Source organism: Nothoprocta perdicaria, unplaced genomic scaffold (genome assembly GCF_003342845.1).
Source record: "Nothoprocta perdicaria isolate Ctin4 unplaced genomic scaffold, notPer1 scaffold_26, whole genome shotgun sequence".
Classification (NCBI taxonomy): Eukaryota; Metazoa; Chordata; class Aves; order Tinamiformes; family Tinamidae; genus Nothoprocta; species Nothoprocta perdicaria.
Window position 1 is genome coordinate 4,413,314 of NW_020455488.1, and position 23,137 is coordinate 4,436,450.

At 39.6% G+C, this 23,137-nt stretch overlaps 2 protein-coding genes and 5 non-coding genes across 7 annotated transcripts; 1 reads left to right on the forward strand and 6 right to left on the reverse strand.

Annotated features, from left to right (window-relative positions):
* Positions 1-2,204: 2,204 nt before the first annotated feature.
* RPL4 (ribosomal protein L4) lies at positions 2,205-8,222 on the reverse strand. Its single transcript, XM_026040608.1, has 10 exons — positions 8,160-8,222; positions 6,765-6,936; positions 5,858-5,964; positions 5,302-5,440; positions 4,657-4,781; positions 4,153-4,282; positions 3,581-3,737; positions 3,306-3,389; positions 2,816-2,936; positions 2,205-2,726 (listed from the first exon to the last, which is right to left on the reverse strand). Exons 1-10 carry the CDS (start codon positions 8,160-8,162, stop codon positions 2,559-2,561), a joined length of 1,206 nt encoding a protein of 401 aa, XP_025896393.1. The 5' UTR covers positions 8,163-8,222; the 3' UTR covers positions 2,205-2,558.
* LOC112948407 lies at positions 4,034-4,104 on the reverse strand. The gene has a single exon (XR_003249611.1). It is a non-coding gene; the product is annotated as a small nucleolar RNA SNORD18 (small nucleolar RNA).
* Positions 4,354-4,420, reverse strand: LOC112948410. Its single transcript, XR_003249614.1, has one exon. It is a non-coding gene; the product is annotated as a small nucleolar RNA SNORD18 (small nucleolar RNA).
* Positions 5,504-5,604, reverse strand: LOC112948411. The gene has a single exon (XR_003249615.1). It is a non-coding gene; the product is annotated as a small nucleolar RNA SNORD16 (small nucleolar RNA).
* Positions 6,041-6,112, reverse strand: LOC112948409. The gene has a single exon (XR_003249613.1). It is a non-coding gene; the product is annotated as a small nucleolar RNA SNORD18 (small nucleolar RNA).
* On the reverse strand, positions 7,007-7,107 carry LOC112948412. Its single transcript, XR_003249616.1, has one exon. It is a non-coding gene; the product is annotated as a small nucleolar RNA SNORD16 (small nucleolar RNA).
* A 1,075-nt stretch (positions 8,223-9,297) lies between the features above and the next one.
* Positions 9,298-19,255, forward strand: ZWILCH (zwilch kinetochore protein). The gene is made up of 17 exons (XM_026040528.1): positions 9,298-9,350; positions 10,167-10,262; positions 10,390-10,508; positions 10,993-11,189; positions 11,661-11,740; positions 12,098-12,253; positions 12,493-12,564; positions 12,865-12,958; positions 13,836-13,891; positions 14,332-14,434; positions 15,443-15,522; positions 15,718-15,874; positions 16,856-16,884; positions 17,265-17,401; positions 17,642-17,737; positions 17,829-17,947; positions 18,674-19,255. Exons 2-17 carry the CDS (start codon positions 10,239-10,241, stop codon positions 18,763-18,765), a joined length of 1,611 nt encoding a protein of 536 aa, XP_025896313.1. The 5' UTR covers positions 9,298-9,350; positions 10,167-10,238; the 3' UTR covers positions 18,766-19,255.
* The last annotated feature ends 3,882 nt before the right edge of the window (positions 19,256-23,137 follow it).

A 23,137-nucleotide genomic window follows, 5' to 3' on the forward strand; every position in this document is an offset into this window, starting at 1 on the left:
CTCTCCGCGGGCGCCGCGCGCGGCCCCGCCCCGACACGTGACCCCGCGGGCGGCAACGGCGGACGTGGAAAGCGGGCAGCGCCATCTTGAGTGCGGGCAGCAGCGTCGCCGCCGMGGCGGAGCGAGGCCTCCGCGTGACGTCACGGCGCCGCCGCCATTTGCCGCGGCTGAGGGGGAGCGCGGCGCCGCCTCGGGGTAGCGCACAGGGTGAAGGCAGGCAGCGGTAAGTGCGACCGCGCAGCACGGCCAGTACTCCCCGAGCACTCCCCGAGCACTCCCCGAGCACTCCCCGAGCACTCCCCGAGTCCCGAAACAGGGCAACGCCACCCGCAGTCTGCCTTGAGGCCAGGGACGCAGCCACAGTTGCAGCCTCCAATGCAACGAGCGGCCCAAACCCCAGCCCAGGCAGCTCCCCGGGAGCAGGGGAAACGTTTCCTCCCTGCAGGGGTGGGCAAGCACCAAACAGGCTGCCCAAAACATCGAGGAGCCTCCTCCGCGAGGCGCGCATCTCACCGGACAGTCACGGACAACGTGCAGGGCCAGAGGGGCCCTCCAGCCCCACGCAGGCTGCAGCACAGAGCAATGCTGAAAAACAAGCGAGTGAGAGATTCTGCCCCAAAACAAGGGCCTGCCTCCCTTCTCCCTCCCTCTCTCCAGAGCTTTGTCAATGCCTGACAAAGTTCCATAAGAAAATAGCGGCCGGGMTGGCCCAAGATGAACACATTACCAACAACACTCTTCCGTTTTTTCCCAATTGCTTTAATGTCAGTAATTATGTTTAAATTTCCTATCCTCCTCTCACCTTTTCTTTCAATACAAATGCCAAATAATAAAAAATTTACTAAAGGGTCATCAGATGCTATTTTAACTTTTCCAGTAAACATTAAAAATTTGGTAATAATGTACACATTAATAGTTTGGTAAGGAAAATAATTTGACTATGTAGCTTAAGAGCCTGGCCTTTCTGAGTGCAGCTGAGTACATAGGAAATAATGTGGCCCCTTTCAGGTTGCAGCTGACAGGACACAGAATGCAAGCTGCGCTTCGTAAGTTTAACACAGGGTTTCCTTAGCAACACAACAGAACTGCTGTCAGTCTCACATTCTAATACCTGCCAACCCAGCTGAAATTTTAATAAAACACAACCCCACCTATACACAAAGCACAGATCAGCCCGCTTCAATTCTTTAAGAATTACAAATGACTAAAATGCTTAAGGCAACTTTAGAGTCATGTGATTATTACGATTGCCTCAGCTCCCTTGTTCCTAGTTAGCACAACTCCCAAGGGTAAGGATTACCTTCCTTGCCATTATGGAGCGAGCTAACAGGCACCCGATTCCTATTGGAGCTGGCAGTTGTTCAAACAAGTAGCACTGCAATAAAAGCAACATACTTTTCATTCTTCCTATTTGATAATCATGAAAGGAAAACTATTAGAATCACTACAAGACTTGAGGAAAAGGTTCATTGGGAACACAGTTGTAGCTACCAGCTGCCACCTTGTGGTCAGTCGGTTTAATAATCAGTGCTTCCTGCATGATGCATTTCTTACATCTCCCCATAAATTCAGTGTGTGCCTGACCTTTTGATGTTGAATATATTGTAACTCACAACTTGCAGAATTGTATTTTATTTTTGTTTAAAGTCTTATTTCTACCCCCAGGGGCATTTCCATCTTATCTGCCAGGATTTTTATCTTCATAAATAGGCTTACATTTAAAGAATTACTAATGAGGCACATTCAGGGATTAAGGTAAACCTGAGATCCAGGCAGTACTTTTAAAGAAGTGCAACTCTCCCCTGTCTGGCCTGTAATTTTAATTCTAAGCTTCTATTTTAAAAATCTGCTGGATTTAAAAAAAAAAAATCAGAAATACTAGTTTTACATTTTCTGTGACTTAAAATGTTACCTGGATTACTAAGTATATAAAAAACCCCACACACTCAATTCACTGTTTGCAGGATACTTCCATCCTATCCTTACAACTTTTTCATTCAAAAATTTAAGCATGCCAAGAGACCACAAAAGCAGCAAATGGTTTGTACCTACCAAAGAACACACTAACTTTTCCTAAAAGCAAAGTTCTGCATTACTTGTTTATTGTTTTGAAGTAGTTACGATTACCATTGTTTCACGGACAACTAACACATTGTATTGACCMAAGTGAAAACTAAGAAGCTTTTCATCTTGCTCTGCTCATGGGAAATACTACATGGTATTTTAAGTAACGATACACCAGGTGAAAAATATTGCTTTTTACAAAAATAAAACAGCCTATATGAAATATTCAGAGTATTTTGTTGTATTGGCTACTTTCAGGGACTGTTTCCTGCATTCCAATTTTACAATGTGTTCTTATAATGCTTTAAAAGATCCTACTTTATTAGCATCATTTTAACAACTTCCTAAGGTGCTGAATGTTGTTTTTCTCCCACCAAAAAATCCATGAATGTCCAAAACAATATGGAAACATTTTGTTGTTTCAGTAGAATTTATTGGCTGTAAATCCACAGTACAGTTTTCTGAATTTAAGTGGATGAAGGACTGCACTGTGTTCATGCTGCAGCCTTTGCCTTGACCTTGGCCTTGGCTTGTTCCTTGGGCTGCGCCTTGGCCTGTTCCTTGGGCTGCACCTTGGGCTGCGCCTTTGCCTGTGCCTTCGGCTGCGCCTTTGCCTGTGCCTTTGCCTGTGCCTTTGCTTTTTTCTCTTCCTTGAGTTTGTGCTGCAAAAAGGGGAAAAGAAAGAAGGATTAGTGGCACACACAGGCTCAGCTTTAATGCTTTACATTGTACTCCCAGTTTCCCTTCTCACGTTTTGAGCGTGGCGCAGAATGGTGTTGCGCCGCATCGTTTTGGCATAGGGGTTCAACTTGATCATGATTCTCAGATTCTTCAGTGGATTCTTCTTCAGGACTCTACGGTGAATCTTTTTCCTGTAAAGAGAAGAGATTTTCAGGCATACTGTGAATGCAGTTTGCTTATTCTCTAAGCTCTTCAGTAAAGTTCAAAAGTTTTAAGCCCTTTAAAGAATTATGGTGTTGTCAGAGGGGCAGAGCAAAAGCACAGTCAAACATCTAGTTATGCGTGACAAATTCCCCATTTTCAAAGTCCATAAAACCCCTGAAACTTGATTTAGGGGAACTCTTGATATTTATATCCAAAGATTGGGATGTCAGAAATTCTGCTTTTTAAATACTGAGACTTCTGCACTCACCCCATTCTTACACATGACAACAGATGAAAGAGATTACACTTAGCAATAGAGTTAATAGAGTAATTAATAGTTAGATGAAAATGATTACTTTGGAGCACGAAGTGCCTTCTGGATTTCCTGGCTTCTCAGGATTCTTCCAAGGTCTGTATTGGTCATCTTATGCATTGGCAGACTGTGAAACAAACATTCACAGTGTAAGTTCAATAATGAAAACAAAGCTAATTATATGAAAGAAGAATTTAGACAAGAATATTCCCAGGTGATTATTAGTTTTCGATTCTTGAGAATTGGACACTAACACAGTTCCCGCCCCCCGAAATTATTTCTGTCCACTTAGCTGCATCAAACGCTTGCTAGCCTTACTTATAGTCGCTCTTCAGGGTAGCAGCTTTGCGCCAGGTGCCGTATAAATCATCCAGCTTGCGGAAGGCACTTTCAGTCCAAATGCAGAAACGCCCAACGTGGCCTCCTGGAGCAAGTCTCAGCAGATTCAGCTTGTTAACATCAAGAAGAGTAATTCCTGTAGAGAAAACACACATACGCTTTCAATCTCTAACTACATTTAAAGGCAGTAAGAGATAAACTAAACTGGGCCAAAAGCACACAGGAATAGATACAGTTCTTKAGCTTTATACCATAAAAGTATGTACACATTAGGGATTAAAAAAACCTACTAAAGCAAAAAAAAAGGAGTCTTTTTCCAAGATCAAATTGACAATCTCTTTGTCATTGCTCCAAACATTATTTGTCTTTTTGAAAAAAACATCCTCCCCAATGCAGATTCTGAAAAGCATTTGCAACAAATTCCTTCAATGAGAAGTCAGAACTTCCACAAAATCATGTGTTTCAGAAACAYGGACCAATGAAGTGGAATATCATCATTCTAGATATATTCTTCCAACATAAGAATGATTACAACCTGAATCAAAAATTACCTGGAATATTCCTGAAAGCCCTAATGATGCCATTGTCTTCATTATAGATGATGCAGGGTCCCCTGCGCTGGATGCGACGACGGTTCCTCATTTTACCCTTCCCAGCTCGCATGCGCTGGGAGGCATAAACCTATACAGAAATGAAACCTGTAAATATCCAAAATAGTCCAAAACCTTATAAGCAGGACACAACAAAACTACCTAGTCAGAACTTCACAGTCACCACTGGTTATCTGAAACACGGACCAGTGAAAGCTCATCATTCTTAATAGATGAAACTAGACCTAACACTATCAAACAAGAGTAAAATAAAGAGAAATACAGATAAATACAGCATGGTAAGAAATTTACTTTGAAGGCTTAAACTTTGGCTTAAGTTTCTTACAGCCTTCTTATCAAGGATTTTTTTAGTAGCATCAAATTGAAGCAGAACTATTAAAAATTCATAAAATAATAATAGCAAAGTCTAATGACTGGGCCAAGGACATACTTTTAGCAGCTCACCTTCTTGATGTCATTCCAAGCTTTAAGCTTCTTAAGGAGAAGAACAGCTTCCTTGGTTTTCTTGTAACTCTCAACTTTGTCCTCAACAACCAGAGGAAGTTCTGGAATCTCCTCAATACGGTGGCCTGATGAGAATTTTGGCATAAACCAAGTTACACACCTATCTTAGCTATATCAATTTAAAGTTACTATCTTGTGTGTTCAAAAGTGATACAAAAATCAAGAACAGTGAAAATTAGGAATCTCATATGCAGGTACAGTAGCTGAAAAGTTTCAATGCAGTTTTGTTGACCTGTCTCAAACAGTACTTTCTAAATCCAAAATTAATTCTAATTTTTGGTTTCCATGAACAGAAACTGAACTGCACTGTGATTCAAAATACAAATTCAGTTACCATGAACTGCAATACAAAATTCATCAGGATCAGCTGACATCCAACTCTACATAACCTTGAAGTATTTTCCTCAAGCCATACACAACAAAGATACCTATCTACTGAAGAATGGGACTGTACCCTGAACTCCTTAAATGAGGATTTAATTATAATTTTATGTATTAGGTTTTATTTCAAATAACCACAGTTACTACTACTGCTCAGGCAATGCCAGACTGCAAACGAATGTTCAAATACACTAGAATTCCCACCTTTAGACATGACCAGCGCCGGGAGAGCCGATGCTGCCAAAGCAGAGCAGATGGCATAACGTTTTTGAGTTGTATTCACTCTACGGTGCCAGCGTCGCCAAGTCTTCGTTGGGGCAAACATGCGGCCTCCACGACACATCTATGAATCTACAGTTAAGAATAATCTTCTCCAAACTTTTTTCCAGTCCAAATCATTAATTCTTGCTCAGCATTTAACTGCTCGTCAATCACCTGTGCCAGTATGCTGACAGCAGGCAACTGTCACTGAGCACAGAGTAAGACGCAAATTACAACATCATAGCAAGTCCATATTCATCTTGACATCTGAAACACTCCCCACTTCTCCAGTAAAAAAAGTCAATTAACTCTGGAGCTACTGGTGGCATTACAGTCATCTTAAACCCCATGCGGTCCCAATTTCTGTATGGGGATGTCACCTCATAAAGGGGAAAATTACACTCTGCATTTACATGCTTAAAATCATTCTTCTTGAAAACACACACACAGAATAAACCCTCAGCTTTACACCATATCGAAGCAGCAACTATGAGGATACATTTCCAAAGGCACCTTGGCCAGAGCGATGAGTTCCTCCACCTCGTACTCTAGGAATACGAGCAACGGCTCTCCCAGTACCCCAAGATTCAGCACTGGTCTGATGACCTGAAACACAAGATTTCAACGTAGTGTGTCAACAGTGCAATGTTTGCGAGTCACAGAAGCGTAGATTTGCAGGCCAGCATTCAGAACTTCCACTGTTATCATGTAGTTCAAAAACACGGACCAATGAAGTGGAATCTCATCATTTCAGCACAGCAAGTCCTCATGAACTAGAACTCTGACCCTATAAAGTGTGTGTTTAGGTCAGAATGAAGAATGTTAACACGCTGACTGATGCCCAAACTTGGCCTACAATTAGAGGCCTGAATTAGTACTGCTGTTACTAGTGTATTTAAATGTTTGTGTCAATTACTATTAGAAATAAGCCTGAATATGCATGTTGCCAGCACCAGTTTCTCTGAAAATAGGTACCTACAGCTGCTAGTTTTTGAAGTAACTAACAAATGCTCAATTACATAGGTTTATTCTTAACAAACGGCTAAGATAAAAACTTCATGAAGTCAGCAGACCGTAGTGGCCATAACACGCAGCTTTGCATCACGATTATCTGCCTTACATATCATTTTCAGACGTTTGGTGGTTCTTCTTGGAAAAATTTGAGAATTTAGGTACAATACTGTCAATAATACACATTTCAGATTAGAACCCTGAACCCTTCAAAACTTTGACAGCACTTTACTACATTTCACAATCAGAACAACTTTTTTGCTTTCTACACAGAACTCCACCGAATACAGCTTCTTTTATTTCAGCTCTAACTTTGTTTTCCTCATTTTATGCCACCTATATTAAAGTCAACTAATAATATGACTGTTCCCTTGTACTTTATGCACAAACCATACCTGCAAGTTCACTGACAGCATAAGGCTGCCTGTTGTTCTTGCGCAAATTGGTGTGAACAAAATTCACAACATCAGGGCGAATGGGAGCCTTGAACACAGCTGGCAAGGTGACATTTTTGCCTGATGCTTCCCCCTTTTCRGAGTAGATGGATATTAGCGGTCGAGCGCAAGCCTAAAAAAAAAAAGGAAAAACTTTTAAGCACTATTAAGACAAACTCTTAGTATTCAAAGGCATCAAATATTGCTCAGAATAGAAGTGTCTTCAATTCAACAGCGCCAGCGTGCTGACAGYAGGCAACTGTCACTGAACACTGGATAAGACGCAAATTACATCATCACAGCAATACGTTTCACTTTAAAAAGTGCCAATCTGCCAAAGCCTTGCTACTCAGGTTATACTRAACACCTGAAACATCGCAACCAGTTTACCTGAATTACAATACACAGGCTCTCAATGACTACAAGCAAGCTCAGCTTTCRTCACCGAGCCTATGAAGCCTGGGCCCTGTGATCAGTATTGCCTCAAAACTTTCAAAGTAAAAGGTTAATTGCCAATAGTAGCTTACTTTTGAAAAAGATAAGGTGCCCTCAAACACCTTCAGTAACAACTTTCTGAAATGTCTCCTAGCGTTATAAAGTGTCTGCCTTCAGTAGCTCATGGTATCACCAAAATACCTTTGTCCCCTTTTCAATTAAGGGGAATTTAAGGATTTTAAGTATTCTTTGGAATTAGCTAATTAACCAGTAACGAAGATACCACCTATGWACCTACTGCTGGGAACGAAAAAAAAAATTAAAAAAAACACCCCCACAACCCACTCTGATTCCAATCAAGCCATGAGCTGCAACACAAGCACCCAGCAAGCTCAGGTGTGGTAAAGAAACTGGATCACACGTTGAATCACCTTCACAAAAGGGGTTGTTTACCTGCCATCTGGATCTAGATCAAGGCTTTTTGAAGCCCAATTCAGATTAAAAAAAAAMCCTTAAAATAATACTGTAGAAATAGCTCTTCTAGCCCAACATTGCCTCAAAGACTTGCACCTAATATGCCGCCCTATATATTTTAAGAAATTAAGAAAAAATAAAATGTCAGAGGCCAGTTAGGGGCCAACAAGGGCCTCATCCCCCTCTCACCCCCCGAGCCCCGGAGAAGGGCGAGGGGCGGCAGAGCGACCCGCCCCCCCCCGCTCCCCGCCCTCCCCGCGCCGGCTCCACGCGGCGGCCGCTGCCGCGACTCCAAAATGGCGGCGGGCTCCGCACGCCTCGAGCCCGGGCCGCGCTGGGCCCGGCTGCGCGCGGCGGCCGCGGCTCCAGGGCCGGGACTCGCCTCCCGTCCCGCATCGCGCCCGTCCCGCCGGCCGCGCCGGCCCCGCTCGCCCCCCGCGGCCTCACCATGGCGGCGGCGCCGGAGCCTCTCGCGCTCCCTCCCTTCYCCGCCGCAGCTCCGACCGGAAAAGGAAGGACCTATCACTGCCGCGCGGCTTTAAGCGATGTCCTTCCGCACCCGTCCCGCCGCCTCCCGCCGCACCGGCCAAGCCCCCACTCAAGCCCCTTCCCCAGCRTCAGCCTTCGCATCCCCCACGTGCACCATAATCCACGGGACAAAACTCTGTCCCTAGGGGCGCCTCTCCCGCTTCCCATCGCTTCCTAAAACACAGGACTCTTTTCCGGCGGAGGGATCCAGCGAGTGGCGGGCAGCAGCGCCTCGCGGCGGCGCATCGCTGGAAGTAGCGCCGGGCGGGCGGGCGCGCGCGAGGTTCGGTTGAGGCGGCGATGGCGGCAGCGGAGCAGCCCGAGCAGCGGCGGGCGGCGGCCGCCCGGCTCCACGGCCGCCTCCTCCAGTGAGTCCCGCCGGGCCGCGGCTGCCCCGGAGCGGCTCGCGGGGAGAGCGCCGAGGCGGCGGAGCCCCCGCGGGGTAAAACCGCCTTTGCGTTCCACGCCTCGGAGAGGCGCGGGCTCCGCGRCCGTTGGCGGAGACCTGAGGCGCTGGGGTGCGGAGCGCGCGCGGGGCCTCAAAGAGCTGCGCCCGGGCCCCCACACCGGCCAGGCGCCCTTTCCCTCGAAACGCCACGCAAAATATTACACCTGAAACTTCTTACTGCTTTCCGGAAGAAAATATATATATATATAATTTAAAGTCTGTGGTAGAAAGTGTAGTAATGTATGGATGGAATAAAACTTTATGTTAACAAGTTTTCAGCTTGAGATTTCCACTCTTTAATGAGAACGGTTAATGGACAATTACGATGCCTCAGCTGTGTCAGCTGTTGTGGGGTTTGTCAGTGTTCAGTTTTAGTGCTGTAATGCGAGATCCGCTTTCCTGTGAGCATTATTTTTGAGGTTAACTGCGTATAAAATAAAAATATTGTGTTCTTTCTACYATAAATGAAGATGTAATATATAATATCACAATTATGATTTGAGAATGATGTTTTAGGGTTTTATTATATATACATTATACATTTAATTTTTAATGAGGAATATGTAACTTGTTTTGTTTGTTTGTTTGTTTTTGTGTTTTTTCCCTCCAGAATTTATGATGAAGGAAAGAAAAGCATCCCTGAACATCCATGTCTCTTTGAGGTAAATGCATATGTGAAAATGCAGCTATGTCATCYAAGCCTATATGTGTTCCGAAAAACAAGGAAGCTGTCAGTGATGAGCAGCTGTCATACGTGCCATCATCACATAGGAAAGTTCACTTCAGCAATGCCTTTTTAGAGCTGCRATTACCTCAGGATGGAGAGGCACCTGGGGAAGGATCAGCTCTCCTGAGCAGCCACCTGCCTCAATCTCTGTTCCTGAAGTTTTGCAGCTGTTAACTGCCAACCTGTTTAACTGTAAGGAACAAGAACATGTGAGAATTATGGTGGGATTAAGGCTAATTGTAGAGGTGCTGGGGCAGTGAGGGAGTGCGTGGAGGGGAAGGAGCTGCCACAGCAGCTGCCCTTTGTGCAGGCAGTGCCGGGGGGCTGCCCTGAGCTGGTATTTTCATGCTTCTAATCCATACCTTCAGATTTGCACCTTCTGATGGCACTTCTGTTATTTGAGTGTTTTTATGGCAATGCGCGTGAAAATGGYAATTATTTCTGATAGTTACTGAAGCACAGAAATGGTTGGAAAAGTCCTTAATGCACTTGTGTGAATCTCTTCAGGATCTACTTCAGTTTATTTGTAGAATTAGCACATTAAAGACGAACTGTTTATGTATTAGTTGAAAAAATATGCATTTTCACAGTTGATTTAAGATTTAGCTCCTTTTACAGAATGCAGTGACTGTATTGCCATGAATAGATTAATTAATGATTGCAATGAGACTCAAAAATAGTTTAGGAAACAGTTAATTTTGAAATCTTCAATGGAAAATGTTGCTAATGCACTTATGTATTTTTTTTTCAGACTGATGTAGAGATCCACTTGGTTGGTAGTAATAATAAATGTCCTGCTGAAAGATTTTGGAATGGAAACAGTATGGTATATATTTTGCAGAAAGCAGTAAGTGTGTGCAGCTATATGTTACTTAGGCAATTTTTCAAATATATTCTGTAGTTCAGCATTCATTTCCATCAAATATTTTCATGCACACCTAATTTTTAGACTTACCTTTGCATTTTCCTTAAAGGAGCAGAAGGAAGAAAGTGACCTGTTTGAAGATTCAAAAGTAGATGATGCTATTCATGATTCTGAGCTTCTACCAAAGGAGAGTTCTGCACCACTTCCTCTTTCTGTTAGAAGAGCAAAGTAAGTATCCAAGGCCCCATGCTTTAATAATTTCATACCYGCTAAACAAATAGATTTGTCACAGTAAAGTATGTTGTTTTCTGCTGTAAGAAAACAAATTGTAAGATTTGAAAATGAGCTTGAATTCTATACATGAATATTCCCTTCAGACTGCAAAGTCTAATTTTCAAATTAATTGAATGAATTGAATTGAAAATTAATTATAATGTTAGTGTTTTAGTCTAAATAAAGAAAAATATATATCAAATATATTCTTTTACAACATATTACTTTCTCCTTTGTGAATTYATTTTTCTGGTTGTAAAATGAGGATTATAATATAGATTTTTTTTTTTAAATGCTTTGATATTTTGATTTGTGAAACAGGCCAGATAAGATTTAAGTATTACTGTTCTCATTTGAAGTTCTATGCAGGAGTCAGACTTTAACTATGTCTAATACTGACTGATGTCTGACATTTTTCCCCCTCCATTCCTGTCTTTAGGCAGTTGATTTCCTTATATACAATGGCACAAAATCCAAACATGACCCATTTGAAGATCAGCAAAGCGGTTGTACTTCCTCCCCTCTGGATACGATGTGACAGCTCTGATCCCGAACATACTTGTTGGCTTGGGGCTGAGCCTCTCAAAACTGGAGACAAAATCACAGGGATCTATTTGCATGCGGTTACATGTCATGGTAAGGTTCCCTGGCTATAAAGGTACATTTAAAACTGAATGAGAAAGAATTAAAGAAAAGTGGGAAAATGACTGGTGTGTGATATCAGCTTGGCACTGTTCCATATTCTCACTTTAATTAAAAAAAAAAAAAAAAAAAAAAAAAAAGCAGAAGATTGAGAAAAGGCATGTTTTTGACCCATGCAATGTACAAAATAGCTTTTTATTATAAGTGATGTATCTAACGTGATGTGATGGTAACTGTTCAGGACTGCCTTCAGTCAGGCCCCATGGAGCATCCAGCTTATGCAAGTGGTGACTCTTAAACATTTAAATGTCAGCACCAACTTTTATTGTCAATAGGATAAATGCAAGAATGACTGTTTTCTAAAGAACATGAAAGATACTTGATTGAATGGAGTGTACAAGGATTATTTTTAAGTGCCAGATTTGGTGTATGTCCATTTTTTTTAATTCTTTTTTTCTTTCTCAGGTCCTACTGCTGATAAATCCTGTTTTGCTGATCTTGAAGAGCTTAAAATGGCACACAAAATCAGACATCACTCATCTGTGGTAAGTCTCTACAGTCTGTCATGCCTCATATCTAAGTTTAAAACTCTGTCTTTTTGCATTTATCATTCTGGCTTGGGGAAGTTTTATAGATAATATTTAGAAATAAATTTTAGCGTGCTTTTCTAGTATAAAATCATCTTTTGAAGTAACATTTGGGCTTCCTATACTGTAATGTGTTTGTCTGACATTAGTCATTCTTTGTGTGAACTGCTTTTAGAAGTATTTTGTGTGGATAGAAACCATCTTGGTACTATTTTGTTTTCTATTGAGATTGCTGTGATTGACATCATGTATTAACATCAGTTCATGCAGAGTTAGATCTGGAGCCTTAATCACCTTATATGCATCTTATTCTAGGTGATGACAAAAGGTTTTGCTCAGTATGAGCTTTTTAGAGCTGCTGCAATAGAGGACACGCTTGTAGAATCTGAAAGTAACATATATATCGATATTGCATGGAATACTGTRGACAAGATTCTGCAGACTCCCCCTCTCACTTCAACTGCCACGCTGGTAAGGATGGAGGAAGCGAAGAAACCCCAACTCTTTCCACTGCTTGCATCCCAAGTAGTGTAAATCATAGAAAACATGTCTGAGTTTTCTCTAGTTATGTTCACTATTCCAGATTTAAGCAGTACAATGTATTCATAAGCTAAATAATAACACTGTGTTAATGTGCATTTACCTAATGATAATTTTAGGATACTTAACTTCTAAAGTATGAATCTGATGTAAACTTCTGGGTATTTCAGAACATTATGCTGGAGTGTGGGGACCCCAGAAGTCCAGTGTATCAGCTGTATAAAGAACTCCAGTTTCTTCTTGTGAGTATGAAATCTAATCTCAGATTTACTTGGAATAGTGATTACATTATCTCCACTTACTCTATTTAAAGTTCCATTACAYGTTGCAAGGATAACCTTAGGTATTTAGTTTATTTTAAAGTTTGAATTCATTTTTAGGAATTTTGAGTACAAGGAGGAAGACTCATGAACACTAAAGTAAGGAAATGCTAGAAGTTTTTAAATTCATGGTTAGGTACGCAGGCTGTTGGAGACGTTACTACATTTTGAAGTAATGAGCTGACCTGTTTGTTTTGTTTTGTGTTTTAATGCTGACTTTAGGCTTTAGCAGAAGGTTTGAAGACGGGAGTGACTGAGTGGCCTGAGCCCTTAGAATCTGAATCAGCTGTTGTGCTTGTCCAGGAGTTTCTAACTGGTATTTGTTGCCTGTTATGTGGGAAGAGGGAGGAGAGGGGGATATCAAATTTCATAAAATTGAAATTACTTCATAAAAGTAGAAAGAAATTTTACATATAGTTCTTAAATTTAAAGTCACAGATGCTGGTTTTCAAGCTATAAAAACCCGCACAGTGTAGTTTACCAGACTCTTGGTGCATCTTCCAAGTTGAAATGCACATCCTGTGCCGTGTGCTCTGGCTGACCCTGCATGTGCAGGGGGTTGGACTAGATGATCACTAAAGGTCCCTTCCAACCTTAAAGATTCTATCACAAACTGGTGGAAGTGCTGAATGCCTCCTTTATTTAGGTGGTAAYGGAAGGAAGTGTCTTGATGATGTCTTGAAATGAAGCACTTAGGAAAACCGATTGCTTTGGAAAACAGCTGTGAAAAAGTGACTTGTCAGAAGTTTAAGATCATAGAAAATTAGTATTTAAAGAAAATTATATATAGGAGTGCACCAAAAAAGTTTAGAATGCAACTGTATTTTACTGTGTGGATAAAATTTGGAGAAGCTGATAAAGATTTTGACTCKCAAATAAATTTGGAAGAAAAACAGAGACATTTCTTAAACCATATGTTCAGTTGCCATGATTAGACAATAAGGTGTGACATGTTAATGCTTAAATAACAGAATATGGTAAAGATATATGGGGTAAAAATGTTTTAATAAAAGCTGATTAGAAATTATCTCAGGCTGCATGCCTAAGCAGTAAGGAAAAAAAAATAGGTATGTTTTTATGTTAGCCAACCAGACAATGTGTCTGTTAAAAATTATTATGTGCTCAGGGATAAATACAATAGGTCTGACTATGTGTTTCTTCATAGTAGTGAAGTCTCCTTTCTCCTCTACTAGATTTAAAAATGAAGCTGGATGGGTTCTGTGTGTCAGGAAACAAGAGTGAAACAGAGGTATCTGCAATTTCCAAGTAATTTCCTTGCCATTGTTGTTCACCTAATAATTATATGAAATTTTAGTTATGTTGTATCATGATATTGTAGTTTCTTTCAGGAAACTACTGACCTGTGTGCAATTGCATTCTATCATTAATTTGCTTTTCCTGTCATCTTTGATGATTTTGGGCCAGTTTAATGATATCTCTTGTGTATCTAAACTATCTGTTTAAGGGTTTACAGTATTATTCTAATGTAGTAGACCAAATCTAACAATTATTTAAGGTGTTAAATCTGAATCTCTCCTAATTACTGTGGAGTAGCATGCATGCAGAACTGCTAACTGGAAGAAGGAAGAAATTAGTGCTGCATTCAGTTTTGTTCCTTAGAAAGTGTTTGATTTTTGTAAGGTCTTTGTTAGGCCTTCTTTTTACTTAAGAAAAACACAACTCTTTCAGAAAATTAAATGTGACACTGCAGCAGTGGACAGTTCAATAAAATCAATCTTCAGTGAGCGAGGAGACCTGGATTTTGCTGAGCAATTATGGTGCAAAATGAGAAGTGAGTGTCTTGGTTTTCATCTGTTGTCCAATATTTCTTCTGTTTTCTGAACCTACCTATCTATATSTTATATTGTACTGCTTTTTTGGGAGACTGATGGCTTTTAATAGCTCCTGATCAGCCCCTTCAGAGTTAGGTTGCCAACAGACTTTTTCTAAAAGAGCTAATTTTAGGTGTATAAGATGACATTTTTTTTTTTACAGTATATGAACATACACTGACATCTAGCAGGATACACTTGGTTCATTTTATTAGTTTGATTGTTAAAATGTGCTAATTGATTGTGCTTTTCTGCTCTAAAATTTGAAAACTGCTTACATGTAAAGTTGCTCCTTATTAGATCAGAAATAAATATTTTAAAAGTTGATAAAAGCTGCACACAAACTTGATCATTGCTGTGATCCTACTTGCAATCAAATACACTTTATTAAATACTTTAATTTTTTTTTTTTTTTTTTTGGTGGCAATTTCTAGTCAACTCTTGACAACTCTTTTTGGTTTGAGGAAGGCAGAACCCTTCAAATCCCTTTCATTCCTATTATTATAGTCATTGCCTTCGAAAGAATCAAAACCAAATGGCTAAATGAACTGCGTTCCCCAACTGGGTTCCGCTTTAGGGGCCTTTTCAGCTCCGCAGTGTTGCTTGTTGCAATGAAGCTGGTTTCTTATTTAGGGAACAGTTAGGAGAATAAATAGATAYAAGTAGTTCACTTTGCAGTGCAACATGTTTTATAAATTCAATGTATATAATGTGGTCAAAATGTGTTAGCTGTTAAGTTCTCTCTGTTAAGTGTTGGTTTCTTTTGATCATTGCAGCTTTAATGTAACCTTTGTTGGAGTCATGATATGTGCAAATGTGACAGAAAGCAGTGCAAACTATTTCAGTTATATTTTAAGAGGGGAGTTGCTTTTGCAAATATGTATTGGCTGTACTTATTGACTTAACAGCTAAAGATGGAGAGTAACTGATAAATGAAATATTGCTTTTTTTTTTTTTTTTCCCCTAAGGTGTCAGTACTTACCAAGAATTGGTAGAATGTTTCGCATTGGTTATAAGATCTCTGGAACATGGTGAGATACAGCCATGGGTATGTTCTTGTGTTAAAAATAAATTTTATCCTGTTGATTTCTGTAGAGCAAGATATATTTGACTGCCCTTTATTTCTGACTTGTTTTTAAGTTACRTTTGTATGTTACAGCCTCTCTTTCCAGAGTGTCTTACTTCTAAACTTCTGTGGTGTTTCATGCACCATTATATCACAAGAAAATCTTTTCAATTTTAGATTCATCAAGGGAGTAGCAGTTTGCTAAGTAAATTGATTCAGCAATCTTATCATGGAAAGATAGATGGTGTTTCCCTCAGTGGTATCACTCCAATTCAAATGCTCTTGGAGATTGGTCTGGATAAGATGAAGAAGGATTATGTCAGTTTTTTCATAGGTAAGTTTGGTATCTGTTGATGTGATTGAAAACTCCAAGAGAAAGTTGCTTCATCCAAGAAATAACTGTTTGTTTGTTTGTTTGTTTGTTTGTTTGTTTGTTTTTGTTAACCTTGATCTCATTTTTGGTCCCATCTGCTCAAGTGCTGGTCAGTAGCTTCCTTAATATTTGTACTTTTGAGCTGTATATGTTTTCATAATTTAAAAAGTGAATTTGTTCAATTATTGGTTGAAATAATTATAGCTAACATATCTTTTTTTTTGTCAATCTGAACAAATTTCTAGCTTGCATTTTGAATAAAATAATAACAGACTGGTTGCTCTAGATGAAAAAACAAGACACTCAGGCTCTTGCTTTCTTTTCCTCTATGGTCTGCATACATTAAAAGGAAACCAGGGAAGGATGCTTATATGTAATAGCTGTATTTGTACAATATATAGYATTGGGAGAGAAATTTTTGATTATCTTATATTTTTCATGGAGGCAAAAGCTGAGACAGTAAGACTCTTGTAATGTTAATTTGTTTCTTCAAAATGTTGGGCTTTGTTTTCAATGTTATAACCTCAGGGCTTTTTTTGTTTCTGGGAGGGGAGTTGCTTTTGCCACTGTAATTTTCTACTTCTTTCTGCTTCCTCTCTTCGTTCTTGATTTCTTTGCCAGGCTGCTTTAATTCCTTCTTTTCCTCTTAAATTCTTGCAAACTCTAAACAGTTTTTTTTTTTTTTTTTTTTTTTTTTTTTTTTTTTTTTTTTTTTTTTTTTTTTTTTTTTTTTTTTTTTTTTTTTTGCTGATGCCCTGATAATTTACGGAGTTTTTGTTGTTTTGAACAGATTCATGTCAGTTGATGTAAAATTAAGTCATGAATGCTGGTGATTTGCACTTATTCTTTGGTAGAATTACATATTTGATTGCCTGAATGTTATTTTTATTTAAACTGTCATTATGTAATAATTTTTAATATTTTTTCCTGTTCATTTTACAGGCCAGGAACTTGCAACTTTAACCTACTTGGTGAGAGAATCTTTTTTTTTTTTAATTCTGAAAGCCACACAGAGTAGAGTGCAGTTAGCTAATGGTGGAGTGCAAGTCATCTCTTTYGCAATAAGATAAGAAATTCAGTTGCTAATGATGAGGATGGGATGATATACCATAAAAATGTTATTTTATTGTTTCTCTATTTTTAYATTATTTCTTTGGTATCTGCTATGGGTCAATATTAAGCAGGATACTGAACTGTGTGGATCTTTGTTCTGACTTTTTGGGTGTTTCCTGGTGTTCTAGCTTCTGAAAGGAGGCAGGTAGATGGCTTATTTCCAGCAAAGGGAGAAGTATAGAGGGCATGTTCTGTGTCAGTGTAAACTGAATATCCATTTAAACTTTTGCTGTTTCAGGATTACTTCATTTCCACATCACTAGATCTACAAGAGCAAGTTCACCGTGTTCAAAAACTTCACCATATGCTGGAAATAATGGTCAGCTGTACAGTCTTACTTCAATTTAAGCATGAGAACCTCTTCCCTTTGACACAGTAAGGATTCTCACTCTAAATGAATAGAATAAATAGATTTGTTTAAAGGTAAACCCTTCCTTAAAAGGAYATAGCATATAAGCCCTCCTTACTATTGATGGTTATGAGACTGCAAAAGCAGTAGTGGATGTTAYGGTTCACTTTTGCTTTGTGACTGAAAAACAGAACAAGATTTATGTAGTACCACACAAGCATGTTTCCAAAGAATGTTACTTAACTATTTGGTTCCTATTATTGTAGAACGTGCATCAAGTATTATAAGGAAAACCCTCTAAATGAGAAGCATGCCTTTCAGCTGCCGATCAGACCAGCCCTCGTCAAGAAGTTCTATCAGAAGTAAGATAAACTGCAATGTTTGTAGCAGTAAAATTCAGACTGTGACGGAATACATGACCAAATTCTGACAAAATTTGATTATTATTATTAGTGATCACCCAGAAATATGGAAAGTGGACATAATTAGTGGACATGGACAGAAGGAAGTTAAAACAACGTGGCAAGTTAGTACTAAGCCCCCAGCTGAACATATGATATCCAACAATATAGGTAAGGAGTTCTTATGTAGAATGGAATAATCAATGTTGGCATTTGTTACTTTCAAAACAGGCTCACTTTTCATATAGGATTTAATGGGCATATAATCTTTTATTTCTTACAAATGAGTATATTTGTATTCAAAGCAAAATCAAAGCAATGTTTTGTTGCTTATAAAAACTAGAAATGTGGGTCTCTATAGCATATGTAAGACTTTCAGGAAGCAGTGACTTGTCTCTTTACTTTTGCTGAACTCTTTTTTACAGTTAAAATTACAGAACAGTTCTAATCATAGCATAATTATTTAATGTTGTCAGTAGTATCTTGCAGTTATTTTTAAAATGTCAGTATAAAATTGTCAGTACACTTCAGATTAGGTTAGAGTGAAAATATACCTCTTGCTGAGTGTTGACCTCCACAGAGTCTGAGAAGCAACCAGGAGATGTCTTACGTTTCATTTCATGAAGCAAGGCATGTCAAGTGAAAATGCATGAGAACAGGGAGGAATTCAGAATATAGACTGGCAAAGAAAAGATTTGCCTTTTCGTTTCTGGGGCAAGGTTTGATACAGGGTGATGATTTAGTAAAGCTTTCCTGCCTTTCTCTCTTTTTGTCATAAAATATGCCTTTCATAAAACATAGATTTTTTTCAAACCAGTTCTTGAAACTGTTACATAAACTAATCTCTGCAATTTCTTATTTTAAGAATACTGCCTAATTATATTTTTGTCTGTGCAGGTGGTCTTTGCGAGTCCACAGTTAACGGAGAGAGTGAAGACAGAATGTATTTTATTACAATGGCTAAATGCAGTCAGGTGCATTTCACATAAATGCATATTGCTCTACAGACAGGCATTTGCAAGGTACAGTAAAGGGGAAAGTTCAGTAGTATTTGTATCCCAGTAGTATATTTAGAAATGTTTTGTGATTTGAAGAACAATACATTTTATTATTTGCTTTGGGGTGCTTGGTGTGACATCTGCATCTATAATTCAACTGTACATRTATAGTTTGCTTTTAAAGATTGTGCAATTATGAATATACCATATAATTGCTTTGAAACTATTTTAGATAATCATTTCATAATTTTATGTAATTTAGTGAAGTTCTGCACTTTAGCATTTTACTTAAGATTGTAGTTAGACTCTGTTAGAAATATGAATTATTTTTACCTGTCAGTACAGGCAATGTTGTAATTCTTTTTCTCTGCTGTTGTGTGACATTTCATCATCTAGATATATTTGGAAAGTTGTTTGTATAGTGTCTTGTGAACTTCTGAGATAGTGTTTTCTTTTGTTTGCTTGTTTTTTATTCTGTCCTGTATTTATCAAATTTATTAAATTATCTTTCGAATTCAATTTCTCCTTCAATGGAAAGTGAATGGTTTTGCTTTGTATATATTTTTGCATTTTTGGAAGCATTGTTCTGTGTAAATGCAATTTTTTTTTTTGTACTGCTCTGTAGCTTCAATATACTGCAAAGGTCTCTGTTTTGTTTTGCATTTCAAAATCTCCCATTAGCATCAAGCAAAACGTTGAAAATGGGGATCATGACAGGGAGCAAGAATTAAAAGTGATTGTGCTGCTAGCATCTTGCCTGCTAAATATAATGTGTAATGGAAACAAACTTCTTGTAAGTCGGAAAAGAAAATTAACACTTATAATTATTGCAGTTTTAATAACTGCAGTGTTGATGTCCCTTTTAACCAGCTCCAGCCTTAATTAAAAATACTAGTATGCATCCATTACATTTTTAAGTCCTGAATCACTRTAGTGTTCCCCAATTATAATTATTGAAATTGAAATTGCAGAACAGCTTTGGAGAAGGGTGCTATTTTCACAAAATTTTTACAGTCCCAAAGGATTTTTGTTATATTCTTAAGCCTCTATTGGTTGAATTTGAAGACTTGGGAGTGGAAATCTGAGGAAAAGTAGAACAAACCTCTAATTAAATGTAATGGCATGTTGTATTATAAAAAGTAGATAGATCTGGAACTTTGAAAAGCAAACTTAGATTAGACACATGCACTAAGCCAATCAATTAGACTGTGTGAGGGACAACAYTGAATAATGTTGTCATTATTCCAGGACTACTGCAATACTGACCAGGACTACTACATAGGATATTTTTGAATCAGAAATGCAGAAGCCAGTCATATTTTTCTTTAAAAAAAAAAATATATATATCTTATTGCTGAAAGAATTTCTTATGGTATGAGGTCTGGCATTTCTTTAAACACAGCATTTGGTCATGGAGGTCTGCTGTTTAGCTTGAGCTGTAATTGTTCATTCTTTCAGCTCTGTGGGTTATCATCCAGTTCCCTTCATAAATAGCCTGTAGAATGCTGTGCATCACTGAGAAATTACTCTTTCATGCCTCCTTTTCATCATCAGTGAAAGGATAAGAATCCCTCCCCAACATGATTTCTAGAAAGCAAGCCCCCAATCAGACCAGACTATTTTTTATGCTTCCAAATGCCTTTCCATTCTATTCAATTATGTTCTTGTAAAAATATGCCCTGTGCTGTGCTGAGTCGTCTGAAGAGGGTGGACGTGGGTGTATGTTTCAGTTTCTGTTCTCCAGTACCAGGTTCTTTTTGCCCAGTGCAGACACGTAGCAAAAAAGAAAAGGAGCACCTGGTGCGCAAGCAATGCGTTCTGAAGTCATTGTTATCAAGCTTTCAAAATACACATAGTGAATCACCAGGTAGAGGAGAACATTTTATTCTTCAATGTAGCATTAATAACCTAGTCAACTACGGGAAAGAGCACTTGGCCTGTCAAAGCAAATCAGTGTCTTCAAAGAGAGAGGTAATTTAACAGAAGGAAAAGATGAGTGAATTCCAGCTTGGGAGGAGTTGGGCAATTAACGCAAGGAATCCTATCATCAGATCAAACCCACAGCATAACACAATGTGTGTTCCCTGACAGGTTTCAACCAGGACTTTGAACGTGTAAGGTCAGTAGACAAGCTACATAATTTCTAGTGCTCTCACATGCTTTAACGTGTTTGCATGGGTTGCTACATGCTGTAGTGCTGTTCGCAGCAGATGTCAGTTTGTTCCTACGCAGCACACAGATACCATCATCACTACATGATTCACATTGACAATCACTGTAGCTGTCACTGCAAATGTAATGATATCTTTATCAGACACGTAATCTGGCTATAAATAACAGTAAATAATAAAAACTGTGCAGACAACACAGAACTGGAAGCAGTAAATATTCACTGGCAGCTTTCTAGGACACACAAGCAGAGTGTTATTCCCCATGGATGCTTAATGTGCCTGCTCGAGAGCTGACTTTTTGCCCRGAGAGCTAGGGGATTTTCTGCCCTCTGCAATCAATTCTGCTGCCTCATGCTTGGACTTTTGAAGATGTGGAGTCTGCAAGCAAATTTTCTTCACTGGTTATTTTTTGTCTTTCTCAAGCAGTGCTGGTGCCCTCTTGTGGCTAATTGCATGAAAGAGAATTAACAAAAACCTGTTGCCTGGTGACTTTAAATAAATAATAATAATGTAGTTTATATGCTGTCTCTGATCTAAGAGGCAACCACAGGCTCTGAAACTATGAGGAWGTAGTAGAGGGCTGCTAAAATGCAGGCAGCCTGGACTGGATAGCAATGACTGAAGATACAGAAAGCCAGTCCAGCTGTTCTGGTTCTTAGTGTAGTTATGCACTAAAGTATGATCGGCCTATTAATAATAGTCTATAGTGTGTTAGAAATCACAGAATGACTGAGGTTGGAAGGGGCCTATGGAAATTGTCTAGACCTGCCCCCTGCTCAGGGCAGGCTTAGCCAGACCTCAGGACTGTGTCCAGTTGATCCTGAATGTCTCAAGGATGGGCATCCCACAACCCGCCTTGGCAGCTTGTTCAATCACCCTTGCAGAAAAAAAAGTTTTTCCTATGTATAAATGTAATTTCCTGTTCGCTATCACTGGGAATAATGGAGAACAGCCTGGCTCTGTCTTCTTTGCATCCTCCCATCAGGTGTTTATTCCCGGCTATCTCAGCCTCTCCCTGCACATCGGATGCTACTGTGGGTTCCCTTTGCCTTCACAGCCACAAGGGTGCATTGCTGGCTCATCTGTAACTTCTCCACCAGGACACCCAGGTCCTTCTTCAAAAAGCTGCTCTGGTGATCCTGGCTTGTACTCGCGCGTGGCAGAGGRCGTTGCTTTTCCCTTTGCTGAACTTCATGAGGTTCTTGTTTGCCCAGGTCTGCTGCCAACTTCCCTCTTGTTTGCCCCTTTTTTCTGTCTGAGCATCTTGTTATCCACACAGACCTCTTGCCGCTCTTGCTTTCTGCTCATCAGGACAGACCGTTCTTCAGTTTGAAGCAGGTGATCCTTGAAAACCAAGCAGCTAGCATGACTTACAATGCACAAAAAGGCCAGCGTTGTATGCCTAGGTCAGCCTGTGGTGGACGAATTCAGTGCTCAGGGCRCGCTTTACATACCGGTTGTGCATTTGGCACGTTTTATATCCTGCAGAGGGTAGGTGGGGCAGCTATGAGCRTCGTTGCAGCCAGTTTGATGTTGTTCGAGTCTAGAGTTGTTTGGATGATTGAGGCTGCACTTTAGTCATTCATTGTTATATTACAATAGCACCTAAAAACCACACCAAGATGAGGCTTTGCTGTTCCAGAAAATGAGAGACTGACTATTCTGAGAACTGTCAGTGGAAGCAGAAGGAGACAGATGACCCCTCATTACAGATGAGTAACTGAAGCCTGGGGAGATTTGACAGCAATTGCACAGGGAGTTTGTATCAAGGCTACAGACGTGGATCTCTTGGCGCTCTGCCCAGTGCACACRCACAAGTCGCTTGGCTTCTTTGGGGGCTAGCTCATGCATCCCTGAAGTCCTTTGGAGAATTGGCATGGACTTCAGTGGTCAGAAGGAGCCAGACCTTGGTGTGCATGAAGGCATGATTCTTCCAAACTACGTTTAACACAGACTGCTAGAAACATGATGCACTTCTGCTTTGAATTGTGCAAAACGTGGCTTTCTTCTCTTGACACAATCTTATCCTGTGATGTTTTTCCCTAGTTTTCTGTATAAAAGATATAAARATAAASAAAAAAAAGAAAGATATGAGATATTTACATTGCTATTAGAACTTGTTCAGTTTTTCCTCTTGTTTCATCTYGGAGAAGTTTTATTAGCAGCAGTTTTTAAACTGTGCCAGAAACACA